This window comes from Zea mays, chromosome 3 (genome assembly GCF_902167145.1).
Source record: "Zea mays cultivar B73 chromosome 3, Zm-B73-REFERENCE-NAM-5.0, whole genome shotgun sequence".
NCBI lineage: Eukaryota > Viridiplantae > Streptophyta > Magnoliopsida > Poales > Poaceae > Zea > Zea mays.
In genome coordinates this window covers 232,524,458-232,551,041 of record NC_050098.1, presented here as the reverse complement: position 1 = coordinate 232,551,041, position 26,584 = coordinate 232,524,458, and the positions used below count along the sequence as shown (strand labels likewise).

At 46.7% G+C, this 26,584-nt stretch overlaps 2 protein-coding genes across 2 annotated transcripts; one reads left to right on the top strand and one right to left on the bottom strand.

The window, feature by feature from the left end:
• The first annotated feature begins 2,267 nt into the window (after positions 1 to 2,267).
• Positions 2,268 to 4,579, top strand: LOC100191256 (DCD (Development and Cell Death) domain protein). The gene is made up of 4 exons (NM_001136690.1): positions 2,268 to 3,136; positions 3,248 to 3,348; positions 3,489 to 3,572; positions 4,067 to 4,579. The coding sequence occupies exons 1-4, from the start codon at positions 2,380 to 2,382 to the stop codon at positions 4,220 to 4,222; spliced, it is 1,098 nt and encodes a 365-aa protein (NP_001130162.1). The 5' UTR covers positions 2,268 to 2,379; the 3' UTR covers positions 4,223 to 4,579.
• Positions 4,580 to 4,708: 129 nt separating this feature from the next.
• Positions 4,709 to 10,260, bottom strand: LOC100192671 (F-box protein SKIP8). Its single transcript, NM_001137879.2, has 3 exons — positions 9,654 to 10,260; positions 7,780 to 7,976; positions 4,709 to 5,286 (listed from the first exon to the last, which is right to left on the bottom strand). The coding sequence occupies exons 1-3, from the start codon at positions 10,047 to 10,049 to the stop codon at positions 5,034 to 5,036; spliced, it is 846 nt and encodes a 281-aa protein (NP_001131351.2). The 5' UTR covers positions 10,050 to 10,260; the 3' UTR covers positions 4,709 to 5,033.
• Between the last annotated feature and the right edge of the window lie 16,324 nt (positions 10,261 to 26,584).

Here is a 26,584-nt window from a genome sequence, read left to right as displayed (position 1 = left end):
AGAGCACTAGACGAGGTGCACGCACCCGTTCTGGATATGTAGTCTTTGTGGTTTTTTTAGCTTTCGAGATTATGTAATCTTTACTTATGTTTTTATGAAATATGTTTTTTGTGTTTGTCGTTTATAGGTTATGTAATATTTATTAGGTTTTTTATGAATTATGTACATGGATCGAATTTTTATTTATAATAAAATGCGGTGTTTAATTTTTAATTAATTAAAATAATGTAGAAGAAAAGCATATATTTTGCTATTACTTAAGGCTCTGTGTTGTGGTACTAAAGTGAGGCAACGACTTATATGCAAGCAATCCTTCTGTGTAAGCGTGCAAGCAAATCATTTGATCAAATAGAACGTGATCCAACCGTAGGTCAAATTTAACACTTAAACCCTTACAATGTTAAATGTTTTTAAAAACATTGAACACTCGTATTATTCAAAAATATTTATTCAAAAAACGTAAAATTTTAAGTAAGCACACACTATCTTAAGTGATAAAATAAATCACAAAAAATGATAATTCATTATTTTTTGAATAATACGATTGGTCAATTTTTTTTTAAAAAAAAACAACGAGTAATAGTAAATAGCGTTAGCGCTGGATGCATTGAGATATTTCTGGGCACAAAAAGGGTACCTTTCGCTTCCGAATCATCCCATCAGTCAGTGATAGGAAATGGGGCTTGGAGAACCCTAAGGCCTTGTTCGTTTGTGTCGGATTGGTGGGTCGGAACGATTACTAGCCGGATTGCTTCTCTAATTTATATAAACTTTGATTAGCTGGAACGATTCCGGGTGCAATCCGACGTAAACGAACAAGGCCTAAACCTGGAGGTGTCAGTGTCGTGTCTCTGCGACACTTGTTACATCCGTGTGTGAATGAAATAGGATGTCATCATTTATTAATTGTATTGGCTATTGGCAAATCGTGAATTACTGGTCCACGTTAGCATCAAGCAGTACGCGTACCGTAGTCTATGGAGCAGTGGTAGAAATCAGTAGTATACCATCAAGAAAGTAGAAGGTGCACAACAGCTGTCGGTTGTTAAGCGGCGATGTCCAATCCAATTCATTAAGGAGCCAGTAATATAAGCCACACACGGGGTCATTAGAGGGATGCAGACGTGCAGCAGTGAGCGGCTCATCTCACGGGCCATGGATCCAGTCTGGACGCGCTGATTGAGACGGATGCTCCCCGCTTGGCGCTGACTACAGTACCCACTAGCCACTAGCACGAGTACTTCTGGAGCCAGTTTTTTCTTTCTTTTTAATAAAAAGTTGTAAAATAGAGCCTTTTGGTTGCGACGTGGCAATAGATCACAAGACCAATGCCGTCGTTCTAGAAACTCTACTTGTTGCCGATTCAAAGGCGCAAGGGTTCACACTCGCCCCTCCCCCACCCCACAAAAAGCAGACAAATGGCTTGTTTGGTTCGGCTTTTTTCTGATCAGCTTTTCTTAAAATCTGGCTGTGGAGAGAATCTGGCTGTGAGGAGAATTTGAGTATCATTACGATTACGTGTGGAAAAAGATAAAATTGTTCATAGGGCTCAGGATCTATAAAGTGATGGATTCCTACTATTACGACGACTCAATCGATTATGTGTTTATGTTGATTTTGGATAATTTTTGCTCTAACGAATTTTATAGAAGTTGGCTAAAAACTGAGCGTTTGGCAGCCCGCAACAGCTTTTGGTGGCTAGAAGCTGCCAGAAGCCGAAACAAACAGTGCCAAAGTTCTCCCTCCCAACAGGTGCACCTCTACAGAAATTGTATTTTAGAAATAAGGAATAATAAATCGATTACAGACAGTGCGATGGTGCTACAGCCACACTTATTTGTGACATCAATTTTAAACTCTGCAAGCGTGTTTGAAAAGCTGGAGTACACCGTCCTGTCGTAGAGTTGGGGCAACAGGTGTAAAAAAAAAAGGACTGATTATTATTGCTACAACGGCAAACCTTAGCAACGAAGGCGTAGACTGGGCAGGGGGTGCCCCGCGTGCCGGGACATCCACGTCTCGTTGCCACGGCCGCGACGCGGTTGCGCGACCTTCCCCGAAGCTTCCCTCCCGCTCCCGGCACCGGGGGCCACGTCTACGGCCTCCGTGCCATGCCAACTGACGCCGAACGCACCCGGCCCAGTCGAGTCGGCGCTAGTCACAATCACCACTGGCGGGACGGGAACGAGACGCACCACCAACTGAATTGAAGGAAGCGGTGATAAAACCTCCCCCTCGGCACTCGGCCCACGCGGCGCACGGCACCTCAAGCTCTGCTCCTCCTTTTCCACTGCTCTGCGTCTGCGTCTGCGTCTGCACTGCTTCGCGTCTCCCTCCCCCCGCCTCCGCCCCCGCCCCGGCAAAAAGCAAAACACGGCCATGGAAGGCTACGACCGCGAGTTCTACCAGTTCAGCGACCAGCTGCGCCTGCAGACGGCCGCCTTCTCGGGCCTCTCCCTCGGCGACTCCATCTGGTCCCCCGCCGGCCGGCGCAACAACAGCAACGACGTCCTCTTCGCCGCCTCCGCGTCGCCCGCCGACGCCGCCGCCAAGAGCAACGCCGTCGTCGGGCTCAAGCTCAACGACGGAGGGCCCGGCCTCATCGGCTCCGGGAAGCTGGCCTTCGGCGGCGGCGCCGGAGGCGGCGGCACCAACAAGGCCGACCGCTACAACAACAACAACCTCCCCAACACCGACAACAAGACCGTGTACAACACCAGCAGCAGCAGCTTCATGGGCAACGGCAGCAGCTACGCCAAGAACAACAACAACAACGCCGACATGCTGGCGTTCGACAAGATGGGGAGCTACGGCTACAACGGCGGCGGTAATACCAACAACAACAGCAACGGCGTGGAGGTGAAGAGCTACTTCAACAAGTCCGCCGGGAGGGCGGCGAGCAACAACAACAACAACAACAACAGCCACGCCGGCGGCGGCAACAAGAAGGGCGGCGCCGGGGAGTACGGCAGGAAGAAGCACGCCAAGAGCGAGGGCGCGGCGGCGGCCACGGACAAGCAGCGGTTCAAGACGCTGCCGGCGTCGGAGGCGCTGCCGCGGGGCCAGGCCATCGGCGGGTACATCTTCGTCTGCAACAACGACACTATGGACGAGAACCTCAGGAGGGAGCTGTTCGGTGAGCGATATTATATTATTATCTTCGGCGGGTACGATGATGAACACCACCAGCAGCAGCAGCATACTGATTGTTTGATGGGTGGAATGGATTGGAATTCAATTGATGCAGGGCTGCCGTCCAGGTACAGGGACTCTGTGCGTGCTATCCGCCCGGGACTGCCCCTCTTCCTCTACAACTACTCCACGCACCAGCTCCACGGCATCTTCGAGGTACAGTACAGCACAGCACAGCACAGTAGCCACTAGCCAGTTCGTGGTTCCCTTTCCTTGCTTCTTCTTCGTTCGCTGTCCTTGCTTCTTCTTCGTTCGCTGTATTCACGAGGACCCGGTTCCGATCCTCCGATCGCCAGGCCGCGAGCTTCGGCGGGACCAACATCGACCCGACGGCGTGGGAGGACAAGAAGTGCCCCGGCGAGTCGCGCTTTCCTGCGCAGGTACCCTACTGTACTGTCTGCTTCGATCCACAGTCTAGTACTCTAGTCTAGCAGCCATGGCGGCGGCGGCGGCGGCGGGTGATCGATCAGCTCAACGTACCACACGCCACACTAGCGAAGCGTGACTTGTACGCTTGTTTCAATTGTGTTCAACACCACCAAACAGTACATGTACATGTATCACCGACAGACGAAAGGCTATCAATCACATCACGTGCTGCGATGGCGTGTGGAATCGCAAAAAGATTTGGTCAGCGGAGGTAGGTTTTGGTTGCGAAAAAGTGACCGCCCGCCCTACCCTATACGGCGGGACCGCGTCAGGTCAGCAGCTTGGTTGGCTCGTAGCTTTCGTCCTAGCTAGCTACTGTAGTGTAGGTTGCTTGGTCAGTCGGCAGAGGATCTGGTCGCAGGCTCCAAGTGCGACCATCTAGATGCTGTAGCTGCTGCATTTCCTCGTTATTGACGCATGGTGCTTGCGATGTGATGTGCTGCAGGTGCGGGTGGCAACGCGGAAGATCTACGACCCGCTGGAGGAGGACGCCTTCCGCCCCATCCTGCACCACTACGACGGGCCCAAGTTCCGGCTCGAGCTCTCCGTCACCGAGGCCCTCGCCCTCCTCGACATCTTCGCCGACAAGGACGACGCCTGATCCCCATCGGATCTGTCGTCGGGCCACTCGAAGCTCGGATGCACGAATGAATGAACAAACAATAATAACGAATGGATGTGCATGTATATCGTCATGCGCATGTCCCACGACGAGACGGGAGTATACCACGGTGTAGTAGTATTATATTAATACGTAATTAATATAGTATGTCCACCTTTGTTTGATACTACTAAGGGCTATGTATTGAGGCACGCGTCCCATTGTTTTGTTTTTATAACACTTGTGCGATGGTTGCAGAGGACTAGCCCTCTTTTTTTTTGGTAAGATGTCTGTATTATTATTATTATTCGGGTTCCACTGACATGGATAAAAACCATCTGTGAAATAGTTTGCTCTTGTGCTGTGCTACAACTCAAACGTAAGAAACGGACTCGATCTAGTCTGTTCAAGCACCAGAAGACGCGTTTCCCTAGCGACAATTACAATTAGCACCTCAACTAGAGTATAGTATGAATGCCATAGATTCGGAATCATCATCAGCTACCAGACCATGACTCAGTCCAGTCAGTAGAACAAACACCATTGAGCTTCGACCGTTCTAGAAGATGAGGATTTTACTCATCAACTCGCACCGTCTGGAAGCAGGCCAGATAAATCAAGTCAGCCGCGGCAACCAGGGCGCCACCAATTTATAATAAGCCTTACCACCTAAAACACATCTGTACAAAACTGCGGAACGGAGATCCAGAGCAATACCAACAAACAGCAGATCCACAACGAATAAAAGGGTTGTGGGGAGGAGGTAGGAAATCTTCGTCCGATAATCTAATCTCCGCTCAAGAATAGCACATCAAGCAAACATATTGTGCGGAGGAGGGTCAGCCATGAGCGAGCTGTGGTGATGGACCATATACCACCTGCCGTTACAGAGCTCGTAGACGTTGGTCACATGGAACAGCACGTTCGCCTTCATGTTCACCCATGCCACCTCACCGAGCACACGCACACGGACGTCCCTTATCTGCAAGGCAATGCCCTGCCCCCCTCCTCCGTCTTGGCCCCAGTTCAACAGCATGCCCCAACTCTCCATCACTGCGTTGTATCTGATAAAGAACGCAAATAATGGAGTAATAAGGCCTGTTAGATTAGATAACACTTCTTTCAACAGTTCGATTAGAAAATAATAATACTCCTACTGGCTACTGCTAAGGGGAATAAAAAAAAAGCAATTTTACACTTTAAATACGACATAACAATACTGAAGGTGTTCTATACTAATTATGTTATGGTTAGATGGTTAACGACATATTGTCAATTACAGACTACTACAAGACAGCAACCAATGGACCCCGATACTGCCGAAGCATACAGAGTTTAGTTCCCCCACAGAATAAACGGATATTTCAATCAGCACATCTTTATTTATGTTCACAAGTACAAACATTATTCGAATATGTACTTTATAAGATGGAAAGCACATGTGTGAAAAAAAAGGACAGACCCATTGCTGACGGACCCACATGATGGGGGGTGGGGGGAAGGAATAACCAAGGCACATGTGTGCAGTGTTTTTAAAGGCAATCTGCCTAACCCACATAAGGGACGAGGTGGTAGATACCCTTCAAGCTTTGTTTTGGTACTCTAGTATTGATCTCAATCCACGTGTGTTGGGGTGTAAATTAGTTTAAGTTACACCCCAATCCATCTCAATACATGTGGATTGTACCCAAACTAGGCCTCAGCTGTCCATGTAGCATCTAGTGACTTTCCGAACATATGTGTGCACATAAAAGATAAAACTAGAAACTACCACTAATGTAAAAAAAACCAATCTTAACGTAGTTGCAAGATCTCAACAAATTGCAGCTACTAGAAGGACAAGCACAAAGGAAAGAGCAAAACTTAAATATGAAGAAACTCTACATATAAGGATAATAATAATAGAATGACAGAAACTGGCATACCTATGCATAAATGTGACTGTCTATTAAATTATAAAAATAAATATTCCATCCTTCCCATGATATAAGACCTTATAGGATTCAAAACTTGTCCCAAAACACCTGAGCTTCTCACTTTCCAATGCACGTTTCTCTTTTCTCAATACACCTCTATCTTTTCCCAATACATCTTATCTCTAATTCTCTCTATCTCTCAACTTAATTTCTGTGCATCATACCTTTTCTTTTCTCCTTAATTCTTGTGCCCAGACCTATAAGTTCTATTATGAGACACAGAGACTACACTTCACAAGTCATGACCTATTTCTCATAGATATAGGCACAATTCTATGGTATGGATGCCTTAAAAACTACTGCACCAGCTATGGTCTTATATGCTGTGTCTACGCAAGCATGATTCATAGCGTGTATGTGAGACATGGTCTTATATGCTATGTCTAAGCAAGGATCCATAGTGGTCGTGATTGATTGGCCATTTCCACCCAGCACAGGCCAGTGAGATGCAGCTCCATAGCGATTGGTTCGCTGCACAACACATGTCACGGCCCGGCATGCAGCAAGCCCTGCTGAGTCTGGCTGTGGGGAAACGATTGATTATGTTTCCTCCAAACCTGGCTCGTGGGGGGTGTGAGCGCATGCGAACTGGTACAGCTACAAACCAGAAAGCAGGCAACCAAACAACAGATGTGTTCATCTAGTATGTAATTATATGGTGAGCCAAACAAAATGATGTGGCACACAACAGGCCTGTCCTAGCTCAGACAAGGCTCATCTTAGCACCAAACCAGTCAGGCCCAATGTGTATATGTATTTTATCTGAAAAAAACTATCAGAAGAACTTGCTTTTGTAAAAAAAAAAGATAGTTACAGTAATGCATTGGTGTCTATATAACCAAAAAAACATGTGTTGACTCAAAACTTCTCTGCTTCTCCACCAACAATTCATGTGTGCATGTTAGCCTTGTCTTATATGCTGTGTCTAAGCAACCAGGATTCATAGTGTATGTGTTCTTTTTCTGAAGAACTATCAGCAATGTCTGAAGAACTTTCAGGAGAGCTTACAGTTTGTACAAGAAAAAAAGTTAATAATTACAGTAATGCATTAATATGTGTGTATATACCAAATAATTCAAGTGTTGACTCAAAATTTCTCTGCTTCTCCACCAGTGCAATGCTCAAAATTTCCCACAACCAGGCTCAGCAGGGCTTCCTATCAGTATCTCTCTAGCAAGTATGATAGTGTATCAATTATCAAACAAATTTACTTCACATCGATCTAACATATGGAATGAGTTAAAATTAATTAGATAATAACCTTATAGCATACTCCATCCATTTCGCAATCCCAGGCCACCCTTAGACTCAGAGCAAGGAGACCTAACATCTATGCTAACGAAGCAATAGATCAAGCACCACTAAATGCACTCCCCTTGGAAAATACGAGTCAAGAAATAAGTGCGTACATGCATTAGTTATTCCTTTCCAAATAAACATCTTGCATTAAAAGTCAACAACATAGGAATCATTTAGTGTACAGGCTTGTAAATAAATCATAGACCATATTGCAAAACAGAAGGATTAGAAACCAGAGAAAAATTGGAACTTTGAATTGATCGCAGTGAAGTCAAGACATACCCAGTGCAGAACTCCCCAGTCGCATGAATACACTTGACATAGTCCGCATTAAGCCAAAAACGGCTCATTGCTGGTAAGGACCCTTCCCTGATAATATTGTAGAACTCTGCATTAAGGTTAATAATGGCTTTTGTAGCCGCATAGTATGCCTTCCATCCATTAGGAGGATTTATAGTACCCTGCTCCACCGTAAAATCCTGAAAGAGTTGATTAACATTACAAGGATGCAAAAGCAAAGTCAGAAATTATTAAACAAATCATTCACTATAACCTCAGGAATTGCTGTTATAAACAGTCCAAGTACACAACTTCACAGTCACATCAAGGAGGAAAGAAAAGAAAAAAAATCCATAGGTTACATCCATAACTTCTTATCCAACTAAAAGCTCATGTAAACTTGTGGCAATCAAGGGTACATCCATACATGTGAATAACACAGAAAACTAACACATAAGTTAAGTTGTGAGCACATTCAGAATGAATGACTGCATGGTAAACAAAAACAGTATTATGATTTGTGAGCAACCAAAAAATCCAGCAAACAAGGGTACATCCGTACATGTGCATAACACAAGCTTTCTTGCTTGTCATAGGCAAGCACATGCCTATCAACATGGGAAGATTATGAAAACACCAGGAAGGATCCAGAAACTGAAACAAAACAAGGTGAAGTCATCACCACGACATATCTGTAAACGTTAAAACGCTAATTAGAAACTGAAACTCTGAAACGTTAAACAATTTGGCCTAAAACAACGTTTTATAGGCATTTAATCGTTCAAAAGTCAAAACTGTAAAACGCAACGTTTTTCATGCGTTTTAGACCTTTAGCTACTTCGGGCCTAGTCCGTTAGCTACTTTTGGGCCCAGGCTAGGCCAGTACCCGCAGCACTCACCCTACTCCTAGAAGCCCGATGGCTAGCAGTGGCATGGCATGTGCTCTGCTCTTTGCTCTCTGCCGCCGCCATCTCAAGGTGTTGCTGCTGCCGTTCGCCACACCATGTGTGCCCTCTCCATCTCCCTCTGTGTTGTGTGCCGCTGAACTGAAGCTGCTCCCTCTCCCTCCGTGCCGTGTGTGCCCTATGCCGCGCAGTCGACGCCGTCCGCGCCGCGCCGCCGCCCCTCTCCCTCCGTGCTGTGTGCACCCTGCACTGTGCAGTCACACTGTTCGCTCCGTGCAGCTGCAGCATTTGAGCGTCCTCACCTCTACGGACGTTCCGTAGCCAGCTCCGCACGTCCGGTGGCTAGCAGCCGACTCCTCTCATCCTCTCTGCCTCTGTTTGGTAAGCTACTAACCTCATGTTATTGTCTGAAATTATGATATATTGATATTTTTCTATATTGTTTAAAACTATGTTTAAACTCGTTTAAACGTTTAAAAGTCAAAACTCCATCCATGAGTGTTTCAACGTTTTGTCGTTTTAATAACCTTGGTTCCTTCAGTTCAGAAATGGGAGTAGATGCCATGGCAAGTTCGGTCATCCCGTGTGACTGATGAGAGACATGGATGTTTTCAATGTCTTACAAAAAAAAAGTTAGTTACTAAGAGAAATTAGCATGGGTTCCAAATAAAAAACATACAAAGGAAAAAAAAATCATATCCCTCCATCGTATTCAACACGAGCTTTCGAGTGAGGTCGTTCCATATCCCAACCCCTAACCTACCCTCTTCGTCCCACGAGGCAAGCACCCTAACGATATAATTGTATGCACCAGAAGAGAGGTAATACACCCAAACCTCAAGACAGTGATGGTCCTATTACGTGCAGTGGAAATAAAGCAGGTATGATAAACTACATTGCCAATCAGACAGTAGTCCAGTCGAGGAGAAGAGTTCAGAGAGGGTTGTGGGAGCATCAGACCCAATAGCACACCTTGTGATACAGTGCCTTCCAGGCGCCATCGTCGTCGGCTGCGCGGCGCATGGCGGAGTTGGTCATGGAGAGACGGCAGAGGCTGGTGTAGTCGAGGTAGCTGAGCGCGTGGGTGGTGATCTCGGGCACGAGCTGCTCCATCATGGAGGGCGCCTCCGGCGGAGCAGGCTCCGGCGCCTTCTTCTTGTTCTCCCCGCCCACGGCCATCTCGCCGTTGGCGGACTTGGCGTCACGGCAGCCGCAGGAAGCGCAGCCGCAGAAGTTGGCGGGAGGGGGTTGGTGCTTATTTGAGGATGCGGGGAACGAGGAGGAAGAGGAGCGGAAGATCCAGACAGCGCAGGCGAGGCAGCAGACGGCGGTGGCACTAGCGGCGATCAGGACTCGGGCGCCGTCCATGCAGATGCGGACATCCAGGTCGCGGGGGCCACGGCGGCGGAGGAAGTAGAGGAGGTCAGGGAGTGGGGGTAGGGTTTAGACGGCATCCCATCACACGGAAGAGGAGGCTAGGGTTTTGTCGTTTGGGTTGGGAGGAGCCGAGATGGCAGATGGGGAATGAGCACGGAGCACGCGGTGGTGGAGGGTGGTTACTGGTTTTCGTTTCGGATCGACGAAGACGAACAGAGAATGGGTTGAGTTGGGCTTGGGCTATTTGCGAAATCGTGGACGCAATCGCCGGATCGGCGTTCGGTTCTGCGAAATCGGCCTAGTTCAGCCTTTTTTTCCCAAACACATAGTTTTTCAGTCCGTTTTTATGAAAATAGTTTAGATAAAAATAGTTCAAAATTAATATAGACATAGAATCGATTAAGTCGTTGTGATAATAGGAATCTTTCAATTTCTACATCATAAACCTTATGAACCCCTTCATCTTACTCATCACATAATTGTTGTAATATTAGAGAAACAAGTGACATGCTTTTATTATACTTAAATATATTAAATATTTTAATTCCAAATAAAATAGGCATATAACTCAAATAAATGTCATATGAAATTATAGCAGCAATGAACAGTAGCAATTCTAAGACATGTGAACATGTAAAATAGCTGTTCAGGTTCATTTCAAAACTAAACATGGCTTGTAGATGAAGAAGGCAGATTAAACACATAAACATAATTGTTTATCTTTTTATATTGCTCTCAAAATAGTGGGTTGCTGTAATAAACAACCCTCCAACGCTAAATGGTGATCAGAGATCCTCGACTAACGTGACAGTCTAATCTTATCAAATCAGGGTTTTATATCAGATGTAATAAGTCTAATAATCAAGTATAAATACTAATAGTAAGGAGTTGTGTAATAAATAAAACAACAGAATTTAACACAGATAAACAGCCTTAACAAATAGAGATATGATTAGGCATAAATAAATACTTGATGCTGAAATTAACAACACACTAAAACCTAGACTGTCACGTTGTCTCACTATACCGCTATTATCATTGAGCAAACAAATCCACCCACAATAGTGCAATCACACCCAATTATATAATACTAGCAGATTGCACAAAATTATTCAATAAATATAGAGATGCAGCGATTAACTCACAACACGTAGATTGTCTATATGGGAAGACCAGCTCAGCGAACACAAGGTTCTGTCCCAGAAAACCAATTCCGCCGCCAATGCACGGCGGGAGGTTGACGGAGATACTAGGGCCGCTGCCGGAGCCGAGGGAGACGTCCACGGCACCAGCCCGAGAAGAAGAACACCGCGCAGCAGGGAGCCCAAGCACCAGGCCACGGTGGACAATAATCAGACGAACAGCACCACACACGTGCATAAGTGGAGCACTGGAACACAGGAGAAACGCACTGCACACTAGCAGCACCACCTCCACCTTCTTTCAATCACCACCAGCGAACCAAACACAAGAACGCCAGGACCGAATGGATCAGTGCGATTGGAACAGAAAACTGGAGAGAGGAACCAGGAACCGGTGTTTTGCTGCATGCTCCTCAGAGGTTGACTGCCCATCCTTTAAGAAGCCAAGAAACGGAGGAGGCAAACGGATTAGCGAGAAGGGCGGGAGATCGAGCCGCAGAAATCGGCGTACGAAGAACGCCGCCGCTGCTGCTCTCAACAACCACCGCCAGCCACCTCCTCTCTATCTCCCGTAAGCCAGCAGAAGCACCGAGGTGCCCTAGCTCCTCCCCAGTCGGCTGGGCTGCTCGGCCTTTTGGGCCTTGAGGTGGCCCAGTCCGGCTGGTCTTATTATTTTTTTAATAAAGGAAAAATCCCCAAATTAACAGCAATCCCCACCATTTTCACTCTTATTTTCTGATCAATGTCATTGAGCTCCCGTACTGTTTATATACTACTTTTCGGCAGAGGTAAGAGTTAGGTTTGAACCAAAGCCTATCCCAGTGTACTCCAACCCTGCACGAGTAAGCGGAGGACTACGCCTTGATCCACAAACCCTAGTGTGAGAATCTTCGCATAAAAGGCACATAGTACTAGGCAGATTATCTGCTTCTCTTACGGGGCAGGGCGTTACGGTCATGCCCTTCAATATCTATTCATGAGCTCACTAGACTGCGACCCCACAGTCAGCTTATATAAGTGAAATCGTTAAGGAAATTCTGTAGGACAATTTCCCTACTTATAGCATTGACTTCATTAAGAGCATATCGCTCAACCTGCCATACAGACAGAGCACAACAGCTAATGAGACTATTTGTCTTTTGTGCTCTTGGTTCCACAGTGCTTCGTTTCCTGGAGCCTAGATCTCGGGACCTCCGGTCACACAAGACAGTTATCCGCAGTTGAAACTGCTAACAGGGTACGAGTCCCATTCCCATGCACGCTGCTTGGATTGGCTTTTGAGCCAGCCCTTTGGTGAAAGGATCAGCAAGGTTCCTTTCAGACTTGATGTAATCTACTGTTATTACACTCGTCTCTCTAGCATGACGATATGAATCAAGTCGTCTTCTGATATGCCTCGAGGATTTTTTGTTGTCCTTTCTACTGTTCACTTTCAGCAACACAGAAGTGTTGTCACAGTATACTAGGACAGCCGGTATCGGCTTTGCTAGCATTGGAAGGTCTAACAATAGGTCTCTAAACCATTCAGCCTCCAATGCTGCTGAATCAAGTGCAACTAATTCAGCCTCCTTGGTGGAACATGTCGACACTAATTGTTTAGACGATCTCCATGACACGGCCTCACCAGTTAAAGTGAACACATAGCCACTTGTAGACTTTATTTGATCCAAGTTAGAGATTCTGTTTGCATAACTGAATCCTTTAAGTACCGACGGAAACTGGTATATTTAATTGAAAGGGAAATGTGCCCTTGGGCCATTTCCAAAGTGTTTTGGTGATTAAGTGTCCAACACATTTTCTCTAAGTGCTAATTTGTGCCAAAGAGTGAAGAAGTGCAAATCATATTACAAGGTACGTTTCTAGACTTAGTACATTGATTTGAGTACTAATGTATTGTGTCTAAGTGTTAGAAACAGGAGAAATTGGTTTGGAATGGAGTTGGCTGTGTACAGCCAAATCCAGCTCGGTCTGGAAGCACCGGACTATCTGGTGGTGCACCGGACAGTGTCCGGTGCGCCAGGCCAGCCTCCGATGAACAGGCCACTCTCGGGACTCGACGGTGGCGTACGACTATAATTCACCAGACTGTTCGGTGGTGCACCGGACTGTCCGGTGAGTCATCCACGACGAAGTCGTCGCTCTCGGGAAACGTTCAACGACGTACGACTATAATTCACCGGACCATCCGGTGAGGCACCGGACTGTCCGGTGAGCCAACGGTCGACTGCGCCAACGGTCGGCCGCACAATCCGCACGCGACGCGTGGGCGCGCCAACGGTCGGCAGGGGGCACCGGACTGTCCGGTGTGCATCAGACAGTGTCCGGTGCGCCAACTGCCGCAAATCTGCAACGGTCGGATGCGCCAGAAAAGGAAGGAGATCGTGCACCGGACAGCTACAGGGACTGTCCGGTGGCGCACCGGACTGTCTGGTGCGCCACCCGACAGAAGGCAATATTTGCCTTCCAAAGTTGCCTCCAACGGCTCCTAGCTGCCTTGGGGCTATAAAAGGGACCCCTATGCGCATGGAGGAGTCACCTAAGCATATTTTGAGCATTCTAAGTCTTCCACACTCCGTCTCCGCGCACTCGATTGACTTTGTTAGTGATTTGAGCTTCGTTCTAGTGGTGAACTTGTTGCGCTTCATTTGAGCTCAAGTCTTGGCTTGTGTGTGTGCGTATTGCTGCGGATTTGTGTGTGTTGCTTCCCATCCTTACTCTAGTGATTTCACTTTGATATTTATTGTAAGGGCGAGAGACTCTAAGTTGTGGAGATTCCTCACAAACGGGAGAAAGTATAAGAAAGAAGAACACCGTGGTATTCAAGTTGATCATTGGATCACTTGAAAGGGGTTGAGTGCAACCCTCGTCCATTGGGACGCCACAACGTGGAAGTAGGCAAGTATTACTTGGCCGAACCACGGGATAACTCGCGTGTCTCTTGTGATTGCATTTCTGTGTGATTATTGTGACTCGCAAGAACTCGCTCTATAGCCACTTGGTTTTATCATTCTAACACTTAACCAAGTTTTGTGGCTATTAGGTGTTGAATTTTTCAGGATCACCTATTCACCCCCCTCTAGGTGCTCTCAATTGGTATCAGAGCCGTTCTTTTCACGAAAGGGACTAATCGCCCGAAGAGATGGATCCTAAGGGAAAGGGGATGGTGGTCAACGATAAGGAGAAGGAGTCCATCTTCAACGAGCCAAGGGATGACAAGCCCACTGACTCTGGCTCGAGTCATAAGAAGAGGGACGGGAAGAAGAAGAGGCGCATCAAGAAGATCGTCTACTACGACAGCGATGAGTCTTCTTCTTCCCCAAGGGACGACGACTACGACGAGAAAAAGAAACCGGTTAACTCAAATTTTTATTTGATTATTCTCGTATTCCGTATAATTCCAATGCCCATTTGCTTTCTATTCCTCTTGGTAAACCTCCACACTTTGATGGAGAGGACTACGCTTTTTGGAGTCACAAAATGCGTAGTCATCTTTTCTCTCTCTATCCTAGTATTTGGGAGATAGTTGAGAATGGAATGCAATTTGATAGTACGGACAACCCTGTATTCATTAACGAACAAATCCATAAAAATGCACAAGGTACCACTGTTTTGTTAGCATCATTGTGCAGGGATGAATACAACAAGGTGAGCGGCTTGGACAACGCCAAGCAAATATGGGACACCCTCAAGATTTCACATGAGGGGAATGACGCCACCATGATCACCAAAATGGAGTTGGTGGAAGGCGAGCTGGGAAGGTTCGTGATGATCAGGGGGGAGGAGCCGACGCAAACTTACAACAGGCTCAAGACCCTGGTCAACAAGATCAGAAGCTATGGAAGCACGAGATGGACGGACCACGACATCGTCCGACTTATGCTCAGGTCTTTTACTGTCATTGACCCTCATCTTGTGAACTCAATCCGTGAGAATCCTAGGTACACAAAGATGACGCCCGAGGAAATACTCGGAAAGTTTGTGAGCGGGCGTATGATGATCAAGGAAGCAAGATACGTTGATGATGCATTGAATGACCCAATGCCCATCTATGAGCCCCAACCCATTGCACTCAAGGCAACACGCAACAGCAGGGAGGCGCTACCTAGCAAGGTGGCACAAGTTGAAGCTGCCGGGCTAAATGAAGATGAAATGACCCTCATCATCAAGCGCTTCAAGACGACGCTAAAAGGACGAAAGGAGCATCCCAACAAGAGCAAAGCAAAGGGAAAGTGCTCTTGTTTTAAATGTGGTAAGACTGGTCATTTCATAGCAAATTGTCCCGATAATGCTAATGACCAGGAACAAGAAAAGAGCGAGAAGAGGGAGAAGAAGAAGGCCTACAAGAAGGCGAAGGGCGAGGCGCACCTAAGCAAAGAGTGGGATTCAGATTGCTCTTCGTCCGACTCCGACGATGAAGGACTCGCCGCCTCGGCCTTCAACAAGTCATCTCTCTTCCCCAACGAGCGCCACACCTGCCTCATGGCAAAGGAGAAAAAGGTAAGCGCTCGAGATACCCCTAAGTATACTACTTCAAGTGATGATGCTCTAGTGATGATGAAGTAGATTACACAAGTTTATTCAAAGGTTTAGATAGAACTAAAGTTGATAAAATCAATGAATTGATTGATGCCTTAAATGAAAAGAATAGATTATTAGAGAAGCAAGTAGATATTTTATATGAAGAGCATGACAAGTTTATTAGTGTGCAAAAATCTCTTGCTTTAGAGGTTAAAAGGAATGAAATGCTTTCTTCTAAATTATCCACTTGTCATGAAACTGTGTCTAGCTTGAAGAGTATTAATGATGATTTAAATACTAAGCTAGAAGTAGTTAATAAATCTAGTTCTTGTGTAGAGCACGTTGTGATTTGTAATAGGTGTAAGGATTTCGATGTTGATGCATGTGTTGAGCACCTTACTTCTATTACAAAACTTAATGGTGAAGTGACAAGTCTTAATGCCCAACATAAGACTTGCAAAAATGACTTTGATAAATTAAAATTTGCTAGGGATGCCTACACCGTTGGTAGACATCCCTCAATTAAGGATGGACTTGGCTTTCGAAAGGAAGCCAAGAACTTAACAAGTCAAAGGGCTCCCATTTCCAACAAGGAGAAAGGGAAGGCCCCTATGGCTAGTAGTAGTCAAAAAAATCATGCTTTCATGTACCATGATAGAAAATTTTCTAGAAATTCTGATTATAATAGGAGTTATAATGCTTTTGACTCACATGCTATGATTGCTTCATGTTCTAATTTTAATGATAGGCCTAGGAGAAATTTTGTGTCTCATGCTCCTAGGAAAGTGTATAATAAACCTACTACTATCTTTCATGCTTGCAACACTAAGTATGTACTTACATGTAAAAATGAAAAAGTGGTTGCTAGAAAGATGGGGTCCAAATGCAAGGGAGACAAGACTTGCATTTGGGTCCCAAAGGCTATTATAACTAACCTTGTAGGACCCAACAAGAGTTGGGTACCTAAAACCCAAGCCTAATTGCCTTGCAGGTTTATGCATCCGGGGGCTCAAGCTGGATTATCGACAGCGGATGCACAAACCATATGACGGGGGAGAAGAAGATGTTCACCTCCTACGTCAAGAACAAAGATTCCCAAGATTCGATCATCTTTGGAGATGGGAATCAAGGCAAGGTTAAAGGACTAGGGAAGATAGCTATTTCATCCGAGCATTCCATATCTAATGTGTTCTTAGTTGAATCGCTCGAGTACAACTTGTTGTCCGTTAGTCAACTATGTAATATGGGTTACAATTGTTTATTCACCAATGTAGATGTGTCTGTCTTTAGAAGGAGTGATGGTTCATTAGCTTTTAAGGGTGTACTAGACGACAAACTCTACTTAGTTGATTTCTCGAAAGAGGAGGACGATCTAGATGCATGCTTAATTGCTAAGACTAGCATGGGCTGGCTGTGGCATCGCCGTCTAGCACATGTTGGGATGAATAACCTTCATAAACTTCTAAAGGGAGAACATGTGTTAGGTCTAACCAATGTATTTTTCGAAAAAGATAGACCTTGTGCAGCTTGTCAAGCAGGTAAACAGGTGGGAAGCGCTCATCACAAAATGTGATGACCACATCAAGACCTCTGGAGCTACTTCATATGGACCTCTTCGGACCCGTCGCCTACCTCAGCATAGGGGGAAGTAAGTATGGTCTTGTTATTGTTGATGACTTTTCCCGCTTCACTTGGGTATTCTTTTTGCAGGATAAATCAGAAACCCAAGAGACCCTCAAGCGCTTTCTAAAGAGAGCTCAAAACAAATTTGAGCTCAAGGTAAAAAAGATAAGAAGCGACAACGGGTCCGAATTCAAGAACTTACAAGTGGAGGAGTACCTTGAGGAGGAAGGAATCAAGCACGAGTTCTCCGCTCCCTACACACCACAGCAAAATGGTGTGGTAGAGAGGAAGAACAGGACACTCATAGACATGGCGAGGACGATGCTTGAAGAATTCAAGACGCCCGAGCGGTTTTGGTCGGAAGCTATGAACACAGCTTGCCATGCCATAAACCGGGTCTACCTTCATCGCCTCCTCAAGAAGACCTCGTATGAACTTCTAACCGGTAACAAACCCAACGTTTCATACTTTCGTGTATTTGGGAGTAAATGTTATATTCTAGTGAAGAAAGGTAGAAATTCCAAATTTGCCCCCAAAGCTGTAGAAGGTTTTTTGCTAGGTTATGACTCAAATACAAATGCGTATAGAGTCTTCAACAAATCATCGGGTTTGGTTGAAGTCTCTAGCGATGTTGTATTTGATGAAACTAATGGCTCTCCAAGAGAGCAAGTTGATCTTGATGATGTAGATGAGGATGATGTTCCAACAGACGCAATTCGCACCATGGCGATTGGAGATGTGCGACCACAGGAACACCAAGTGCAAGATCAACCTTCTTCCTCAACATTGGTGCACCCCCCAACTCAAGATGATGAACAGGTTCCTCAAGAGGGGGCATGTGATCAAGGGGGAGCACAAGAAGACCAAGTTGTGGAGGAAGAAGCACCACGACCCCTCCAACTCAAGTCCGAGTGACGATTCAAAGGAATCATCCCATCGACCAGATTTTGGGTGATATAAGCAAGGGAGTAACCACTCGCTCAAGATTAGCTAACTTTTGTGAGCATTACTTGTTTGTCCCTTCTATTGAGCCTTTTAGGGTAGAAGAGGCCTTGCTAGATCCGGACTGGGTGTTGGCCATGCAGGAAGAGCTCAACAACTTCAAGCGAAATGAAGTTTGGACCCTGGTGCCACGTCCCAAGCAAAATGTTGTGGGAACCAAGTGGGTGTTCCGCAACAAACAGGACGAGCACGGGGTGGTGACAAGGAACAAGGCTCGACTTGTGGCAAAAGGTTATGCCCAAGTCGCAGGTTTGGACTTTGAGGAGACTTTTGCTCCTATGGCTAGGCTAGAGTCGATTCACATTTTGTTAGCCTATGCCGCTCACCATTCTTTCAGGTTGTTCCAAATGGATGTGAAGAGCGCTTTCCTCAACGGGCCAATCAAGGAGGAGGTGTACGTGGAGCAACCCCCTGGCTTTGAGGATGAACGGTACCCCGACCATGTGTGTAAGCTCTCTAAGGCGCTCTATGGACTTAAGCAAGCCCCAAGAGCATGGTATGAATTCCTTAGAGATTTCCTTATTGCTAATGCTTTCAAGGTTGGGAAAGCCAATCCAACTCTTTTCACTAAGACTTGCGATGGTGACCTATTTGTGTGCCAAATTTATGTCGATGACATAATATTTGGTTCTACTAACCAAAAGTCTTGTGAGGAGTTTAGCAGGGTGATGACACAAAAATTTGAGATGTCGATGATGGGCGAGTTGAACTACTTCCTTGGGTTCCAAGTGAAGCAACTCAAGGACGACACCTTCATCTCCCAAACGAAGTACACACAAGACTTGCTCAAGCGGTTCGGGATGAAGGACGCCAAGCCCGCGAAGACACCAATGGGAACCGACGGACATGTCGACCTCAACAAAGGAGGTAAGTCCGTTGATCAAAAGGCATACCGGTCTATGATAGGGTCATTGCTTTATTTATGTGCTAGTAGACTGGATATTATGCTTAGCGTATGCATGTGTGCTAGATATCAATCCGACCCAAGGGAGTGTCACCTTGTGGCCGTTAAGCGGATTCTTAGATATTTAGTCGCTACGCCTTGCTTCGGGATCTGGTATCCAAAGGGGTCTACCTTTGACTTGATTGGATATTCAAACTCCGATTATGCCGGGTGCAAGGTTAATAGGAAGAGTACATCAGGGACGTGCCAATTCCTAGGAAGGTCCCTGGTGTCTTGGAGTTCAAAGAAACAAACTTCTGTTGCCCTATCCACCGTTGAGGCCGAGTATGTTGCCGTAGGACAGTGTTGCGCGCAACTACTTTGGATGAGGCAAACCCTCCGGGACTTTGGCTACAATCTGAGCAAAGTCCCACTCCTATGTGACAATGAGAGTGCAATCCGCATGGCGGATAATCCTGTTGAACACAGCCGCACTAAGCACATAGACATCCGGCATCACTTCCTGAGAGCCCACCAGCAAAAAGGAGATATCGAGGTGTACCATATCAACACCGAAAACCAGCTAGCCGATATCTTCACCAAGCCTTTAGATGAGAAAAGGTTCCGCAGGTTGCGTAGTGAGCTAAATGTCTTAGATTCGCGTAACTTGGATTGATCTATAGCATACATGTGTTTTATGCCTTTGATCATGTAATTTATGCATTTCAATCTATGTTTGTGGTGCTCACGTTGTACACATGATCCCCGGACCTCACAAGTCCTTTTGCAAGTAATGCACTTATTTAGGGGGAGGCATGCTACAACTTGACCCTTTGAGACTAACCTTGTGTTTGAGTTTACTTGTTTTAGTCTCAAAAGTGGATTGAAAGGGAAAGGTGAAGTTGGACCATGCAAAGACTTCCACTGCACTCTGGTATTAACTCCAAGTTCTTATCTATGCTCTTATTGCCTTTTTGCTCTTAATTGACAATTTTGGTGAGACAATGGGGTTAAAGGGGCCAAGAATGATCCCGTTTTGGTGCTTAATGCCAAAGGGGGAGAAATTAAAGGCCAAAGCAAATGGATCAGCTACCACTTGAGAAATTTGAAAATAGTAGAGTTAGCACTTTTGATTTGTCAAAATTCTCTTATGTGCAAAATTTGGCCTCTTGTGGGGGAGAATGTAGGATTATGGGAAAAAGGGGGAGTTTGTGGCTCTTGATCAAATTTTTCATTTGAATATCTCTCTTTGTGCCCAAACAAGTGTGTTTGACTTAGAGATAGGAAAGTGAGTTTGATTTCAAAAATAAACCAAGTGGTGGCAAAGAATGATCCAAATATGCCAAATTTGAGTTAAAAACAATTCTTGTTCTCAATTGCATTGATATCGCACTTCTTTTAGTTGCTTTTTAATGTGTTGGCATAAATCACCAAAAAAGGGGAGATTGAAAGGGAAATGTGCCCTTGGGCCATATCCAAAGTGTTTTGGTGATTAAGTGTCCAACACATTTTCTCTAAGTGCTAATTTGTGCCAAAGAGTGAAGAAGTGCAAATCATATTAAAAGGCACGTTTCTAGACTTAGTACATTGATTTGAGTACTAATGTATTATGTCTAAGTGTTAGAAACAAGAGAAATTGGTTTGGAATGGAGTTGGCTGTGGACAGCCAAATGCAGCTCGGTCTGGGAGCACCGGACTGTCCGGTGGTGCACCGGACATTGTCCGGTGCGCCAGGCCAGCCTCCGGTGAACAGGCCACTCTTGGGACTCGACGGCGGCGTACGACTATAATTCACCGGACTGTCCGGTGGTGCACCGGACTGTCCGGTGAGTCGTCCACGGCGAAGTCGTCGCTCTCGGGAAACGTTCAACGACGTACGACTATAATTCACCGGACCATCCGGTGAGGCACCGGACTGTCCGGTGAGCCAACGGTCGACTGCGCCAACGGTCAGCCGCGCAATCCGCGTGCGACGCGTGGGCGCGCCAACGGTCGGCAGGGGGCACCGGACTGTCCGGTGCGCCAACTGCCGCAAATCTGCAACGGTCGGATGCGCCAGAAAAGGAAGGAGATCGCGCACCGGACAACTAGAGGGATTGTCCGGTGGCGCACCAGACTGTCCGGTGCGCCATCCGACAGAAGGCAAGATTTGCCTTCCAAAGTTGCCTCCAACGGCTCCTAGCTGCCTTGGGGCTATAAAAGGGACCCCTAGGCGCATGGAGGAGTCACCTAAGCATACTTTGAGCATTCTAAGTCTTCCACACTCCGTCTCCGCACACTCGATTGACTTTGTTAGTGATTTGAGCTCCGTTCTAGTGGTGAACTTGTTGCACTTCATTTGAGTTCAAGTCTTGGCTTGTGTGTGTGCGTATTGCTGCGGATTTGTGTGTGTTGCTTCTCATCCTTACTCTAGTGCTTTCACTTTGATCTTTGTTGTAAGGGCGAGAGACTCCAAGTTGTGGATATTCCTCGCAAACGGGAGAAAGTATAAGAAAGAAGAACACCGTGGTATTCAAGTTGATCATTGGATCACTTGAAAGGGGTTGAGTGCAACCCTCGTCCATTGGGACGCCACAACGTGGAAGTAGGCAAGTATTACTTGTCCGAACCACGGGATAACTCGCGTGTCTCTTGTGATTGCGTTTCTGTGTGATTGTTGTGACTCGCAAGAACTCGCTCTATAGCCACTTGGTTTTATCATTCTAACACTTAACCAAGTTTTGTGGCTATTAGGTGTTGAATTTTTCAGGATCACCTATTCACCCCCCTCTAGGTGCTCTCATTAATACCAAGATTCATCGCTCCCTTCAAATACCGAAGCACTCTGTACAAGGCTACCCAGTGTCTATCTTCTGGGCTGACCGAATAACGAGCCAGTCTACATACTGCATATGAGATATCTGGTCTAGTTGCACTACTCAGGTACATGAGAGATCCGATGATCTACGAATATAGTAGCTGTTTCACAGGCTCGCCTTCATGTTTACTGAGCGTGTAGGATGGATCATAGGGCGTGGTGACTGGTTTACAATCCATATGTCCAAAGCGAGTCAGGACCTTTTCCACATAATGGGATTGTGACAAAGTAATCCCATCCTCACCCTTTATTAGCTTGATGTTCAATATTACATCAGCTTCACCCAAGTCCTTCATATCAAAGTTCTTGGAGAGGAATGCTTTTGTCTCCATGATAGCCTCCAAATCGGTCCCAAATATCAATATGTCATCAACGTATAAACACATGATGACACCTTTGTCGGTGTTTTGGGTCCGACCGCACACCCGGGGTTGCCCCTCAAGGTGTTTTTAGGAGTAGGACGGTGTCAACGACTGTAGCAAAATGGTTCGTGCCGGTCGCACGAGGGACAGTGGACAAGATTTGCAGGTTCGGGCCGCTTAGAAGTGCGTAACACCCTACGTCCTGGTGAGTATATGAGCGTGGTTACAAGAGGGTTCTCCGGATAGAGGACGCAGAGAGTTTATGTGGGTGGCTAAGTAGAACAGGGTCGATCGTTCTGAAGGGGTGCCCCCTAGGCCTTATATACTCGACCGTGGGGCAGTACACGTGAGTATGATAACAACAAGTAGCTAAAAGATAGTGAACCTCTTGAGTTTATCCCTACGTAACCCTTGCCGACTTATCCTCGCATGGCTCTGTTGCATGGGGGCTTCAGCGCGGGAAAGTCGGGTCTCTGTTGCGATTCATTCGTTCGACGTTGTGGGCCGTCTGGGTTTGCACTAATCAGTCTCACGTCTTCTTTTCTTTGTTGGTTGTCTTTCCCTAGGCCCACGAAAGAATGACCTTACGAATTATTGGGCCCTTGGGCCTTTCGTGAGGCCTTTTACTTCTTTAGTGGACCCAGGGGATATCTATCCCCCACAAGCCCCTGATCTTTGGGTTGATTTAGAGGTAATCAACTCAAAGATCCAAGGTCCAAAAAATGACTTCCTGCTGTCTTCTCTAGCTCTGATCACTCGTTCGACCAAAGTTTGGTTTTGTGCTTGTGCCTTAGAGGTTGGCATTTTGGATTGTAAGACTCTGGACTTCATTGGGTGCACCGGAGGTGCACCCAATGGGTGTAGCCCCCGACCTTTGAGTAGATTTTAGAAGATAATCTACTCGAAGGTCTTCTTCCCAAGGTTATCTCCATTCGCGCTCCTGCATCTCGGTTGAGGATCGGTCTTTTCAATCTTGCTCTACGCCTTAGAAGTCGGCGCTATATCGGCTTAGAATAATACTCCATGGGGTGCACCGGAGGTGCACCCAATGGGTGTAGCCCCCGACCTTCAAATGGATTTTTTAAGGATAATCCATTCGAAGGTCTTCCTTTCGCTTGTGGAAACTGGCATGAAGCTATTTTGCATTATGCTTTGGAGGTCAGCATTATGTCATCAATATTTTGCTGCAAAGGTCAGCGTATATTTTGTCTTTAGCAGCCGAGTTTGCAATCCATCCATATCTTGCTAGGTAGTGCAATTTATTTGCTTCTGCGATTGATTGGACGTTTGACGGACGTTCTCTGTCTAGTCTTCACGTCGCTTCTGTCGGCCATATCTTGTACTTTGCTGGCTATATTTGGCTTTCCTCTGATCCTTACTGATATCTCATTTTTGTCTTGAGGTATTCACTGCATGCCCTGCACGGATGTGACCGTTTTGAAAAATATACTGATAATTCCTGGGCGTCCCCCCCCAATGGGTGTGGGCAAGGGACGACTTGGTACGCTGAGTGTTTTAGCCGGTTGCCTCTGAGTAGTAATGCGATGGGACGGCTAGTGTAATCATATCCTTTGCGCTGTTGACTAGAGTCCCAATGGGTGTAGTGTTGCATGAAACGGCGTCCGCCGTCTGACGTGTCTTCAGATGGGTGGAAGTGCTTATTGAATGCCTTGCGACTGTTCAGTGACCGCGGTTAGAAGTGAGCGGTTGCCTTTCCCTTCTATAAATAACCCCTTTGCTTCTCTGGTTTCTTCACATCTCTTCGCTGCTCCTTACTGCCTTCTTTTCCTCCCCTCTGTCTGCTTCCACCATGGGCAAGAACAACAAGCGCAAGCGCGAGCCGACTCCTCCATCGGAGGATTTCGGTGACTCGGAATACTCGGAGGAGGAGTTCTCCTCCGAGTCCGAGGGGTCTCCGGCTCCCGTCTCTCCCCCGGCGTCGTCCGATGACTCGGACGACTCCCAGGGGATAGCCGCGGAGGTCTGGACGTACATCCGGGCCGTCGAGCGCTCCGGGCTCGAGGGCTCGGATGAGTCGGAGTACTCCTCGGATGAGGAGGACTCGGACGGCGGCGACGAGGATGAGGACGACGACGACGACGACGACGGCGACGGTGACGGCAGCGGCAGTGGCAGGGGCGACGGCGACGACAGCAGGGGCAGCACCAAGGGCGACAGCAGCAAAGGCAGCACCAAGGGCGGCAGCAGCAGGGGCAGGGCCAGTGGCTAGATGCCACTGGTCTTCTTAGATGTTAGTATAGTTTAGTATAGCTAGAATAATGTAGTAGTAATTAGTGTAGTTTAGTAGTAGTAATAATGTAGAGTAGTATAGTGTAGTTTAGTAGTAGTAGTAATGTAGAGTAGAAGTAGGGAAGTACCAACTCGTGAAGAGTTGGTTTGTAAACTCGTTAACTTCCCTTTAACGAAGAACTGTCGTTGATCCCCCCTTTTCGATGACTTGTCGTTGCTTTTTCTGAATGTTGAACTGATTCTTTTGATATAGTAGAAACAACACCGAGCGATGTGGAGGTTGACATCAGCGTTTTAGAAGTAACACCAAGCAATCGAACACAAGACCCGCGTTTTAGAGGCAATGCCGAATGATAGAAGGTCGGCATCGGCATTTTAGAAGTAATGCCGAGCGACAGAATACGGGGTCGACGTTTTAGAAACAACGCCGAGTGATTGAAGGTCGGCGTCGGCATTTTTAGAAGTAATGCCGAGCGATTGAACACGTGGTCGGCGTGTTAGAGGACACGCCGAGTGATTGAAGGTCGGCGTCGGCATTTTAGAAGTAATGCCGAGCGATTGAACACGTGGTCGGCGTGTTAGAGGACACACCGAGTGATTGAAGGTCGACGTCGGCATTTTAGAAGTAATGCCGAGCGATTGAACACGTGGTCGGCGTTTTAGAGGCAACGCCGAGTGATTGAAGGTCGGCGTCGGCATTTTAGAAATAATGCCGAGCGATTGAACACGTGGTCGGCGTTTTAGAGGCAACGCCGAGTGATAGCCAGCTTTTCAAGTTACTTTGAGGAAAATAACCGAATGATGAGGTGGCACGTCGGCTTTCTTGGAAATAACTGTCGGATATCCACGTGGCATGCTGGGATTTCGGAGATGACCGCCGGGTGATGACTGGGCGCTTTTTTGAAAGGGTATCTGGCTCAAGAATATCCCTTAAGAGTCGCGCTTTTAGCCGCCTTTGCTTTCCGTGCCCTAGTTCTTGCATTTCCGCATCTGAATCTTCTCTGCCACTCGCCTCCTACTCTGTTTCGCCAGTGAGAAGCAAGATGGCGCCCAAGAGAAAAACTGCGAACTCGTCTGCTGCAGTGATCCCCGCAATCGACCCCAACAGCCAGTTACCCTTCGCAGGTAACCACATGTCTGTAATTTCTGAAGCTGAGCTTCTCCGCCTTGTCTCCATCGGGGTTCTTCCTCCGCGGGAACTCTGTTCTTGGCGGATTTGCCACGGGACTACTGTCCCAACCGAAGATACCCACGAGTCAGTAGTTTACACTCCTTTCCTTCTTCGCGGCCTCGGCCTTCCCATATCTCCTTTTTTCCGTGGCATCCTTGATTTTTATCACATCAACCTGACTCATTTGAACCCTAATTCCATTCTCCAAATCTCTATTTTCGTTCACCTTTGCGAAGCTTATCTCGGCGTGCTGCCGCATTTTGGCTTATGGAAATATCTGTATCACTGCCGTCCTGGGATGGCCGGGGGGCAACATCAGTTGGTCGGAGGTGCCAGTTTGGAGATGCGCCGTGGGCGGAAGACCGAGTATCTCGAGATACCCCTCAAGGACAGCATTAAAGGTTGGCGTCTGGAGTGGTTTATAATTGATAATTATGGAAATTCTCTCCCTTCCCGTTCAGGAAGACAACCAGACGTTCGTACTCCGAGTTGGACTGAGTCTCCCACGGATCAAGAAGTGGCCGAGGCAGGCGTGTTGCTTACTGAAGTCGGATTACTGAAAGAGAGAGGTCTGACTGCCGAAGCTGTGGTCACAGATTTTGTTTTCAAAAACATTCAGCCGCTGAAAGACAGGGTCTATCCGGCATATCTTTACCGAGGGCTGGCCGACTCAACCCGACTTACCAATAGGAGAATTCCTTCTGTTGATTTGGTAAGC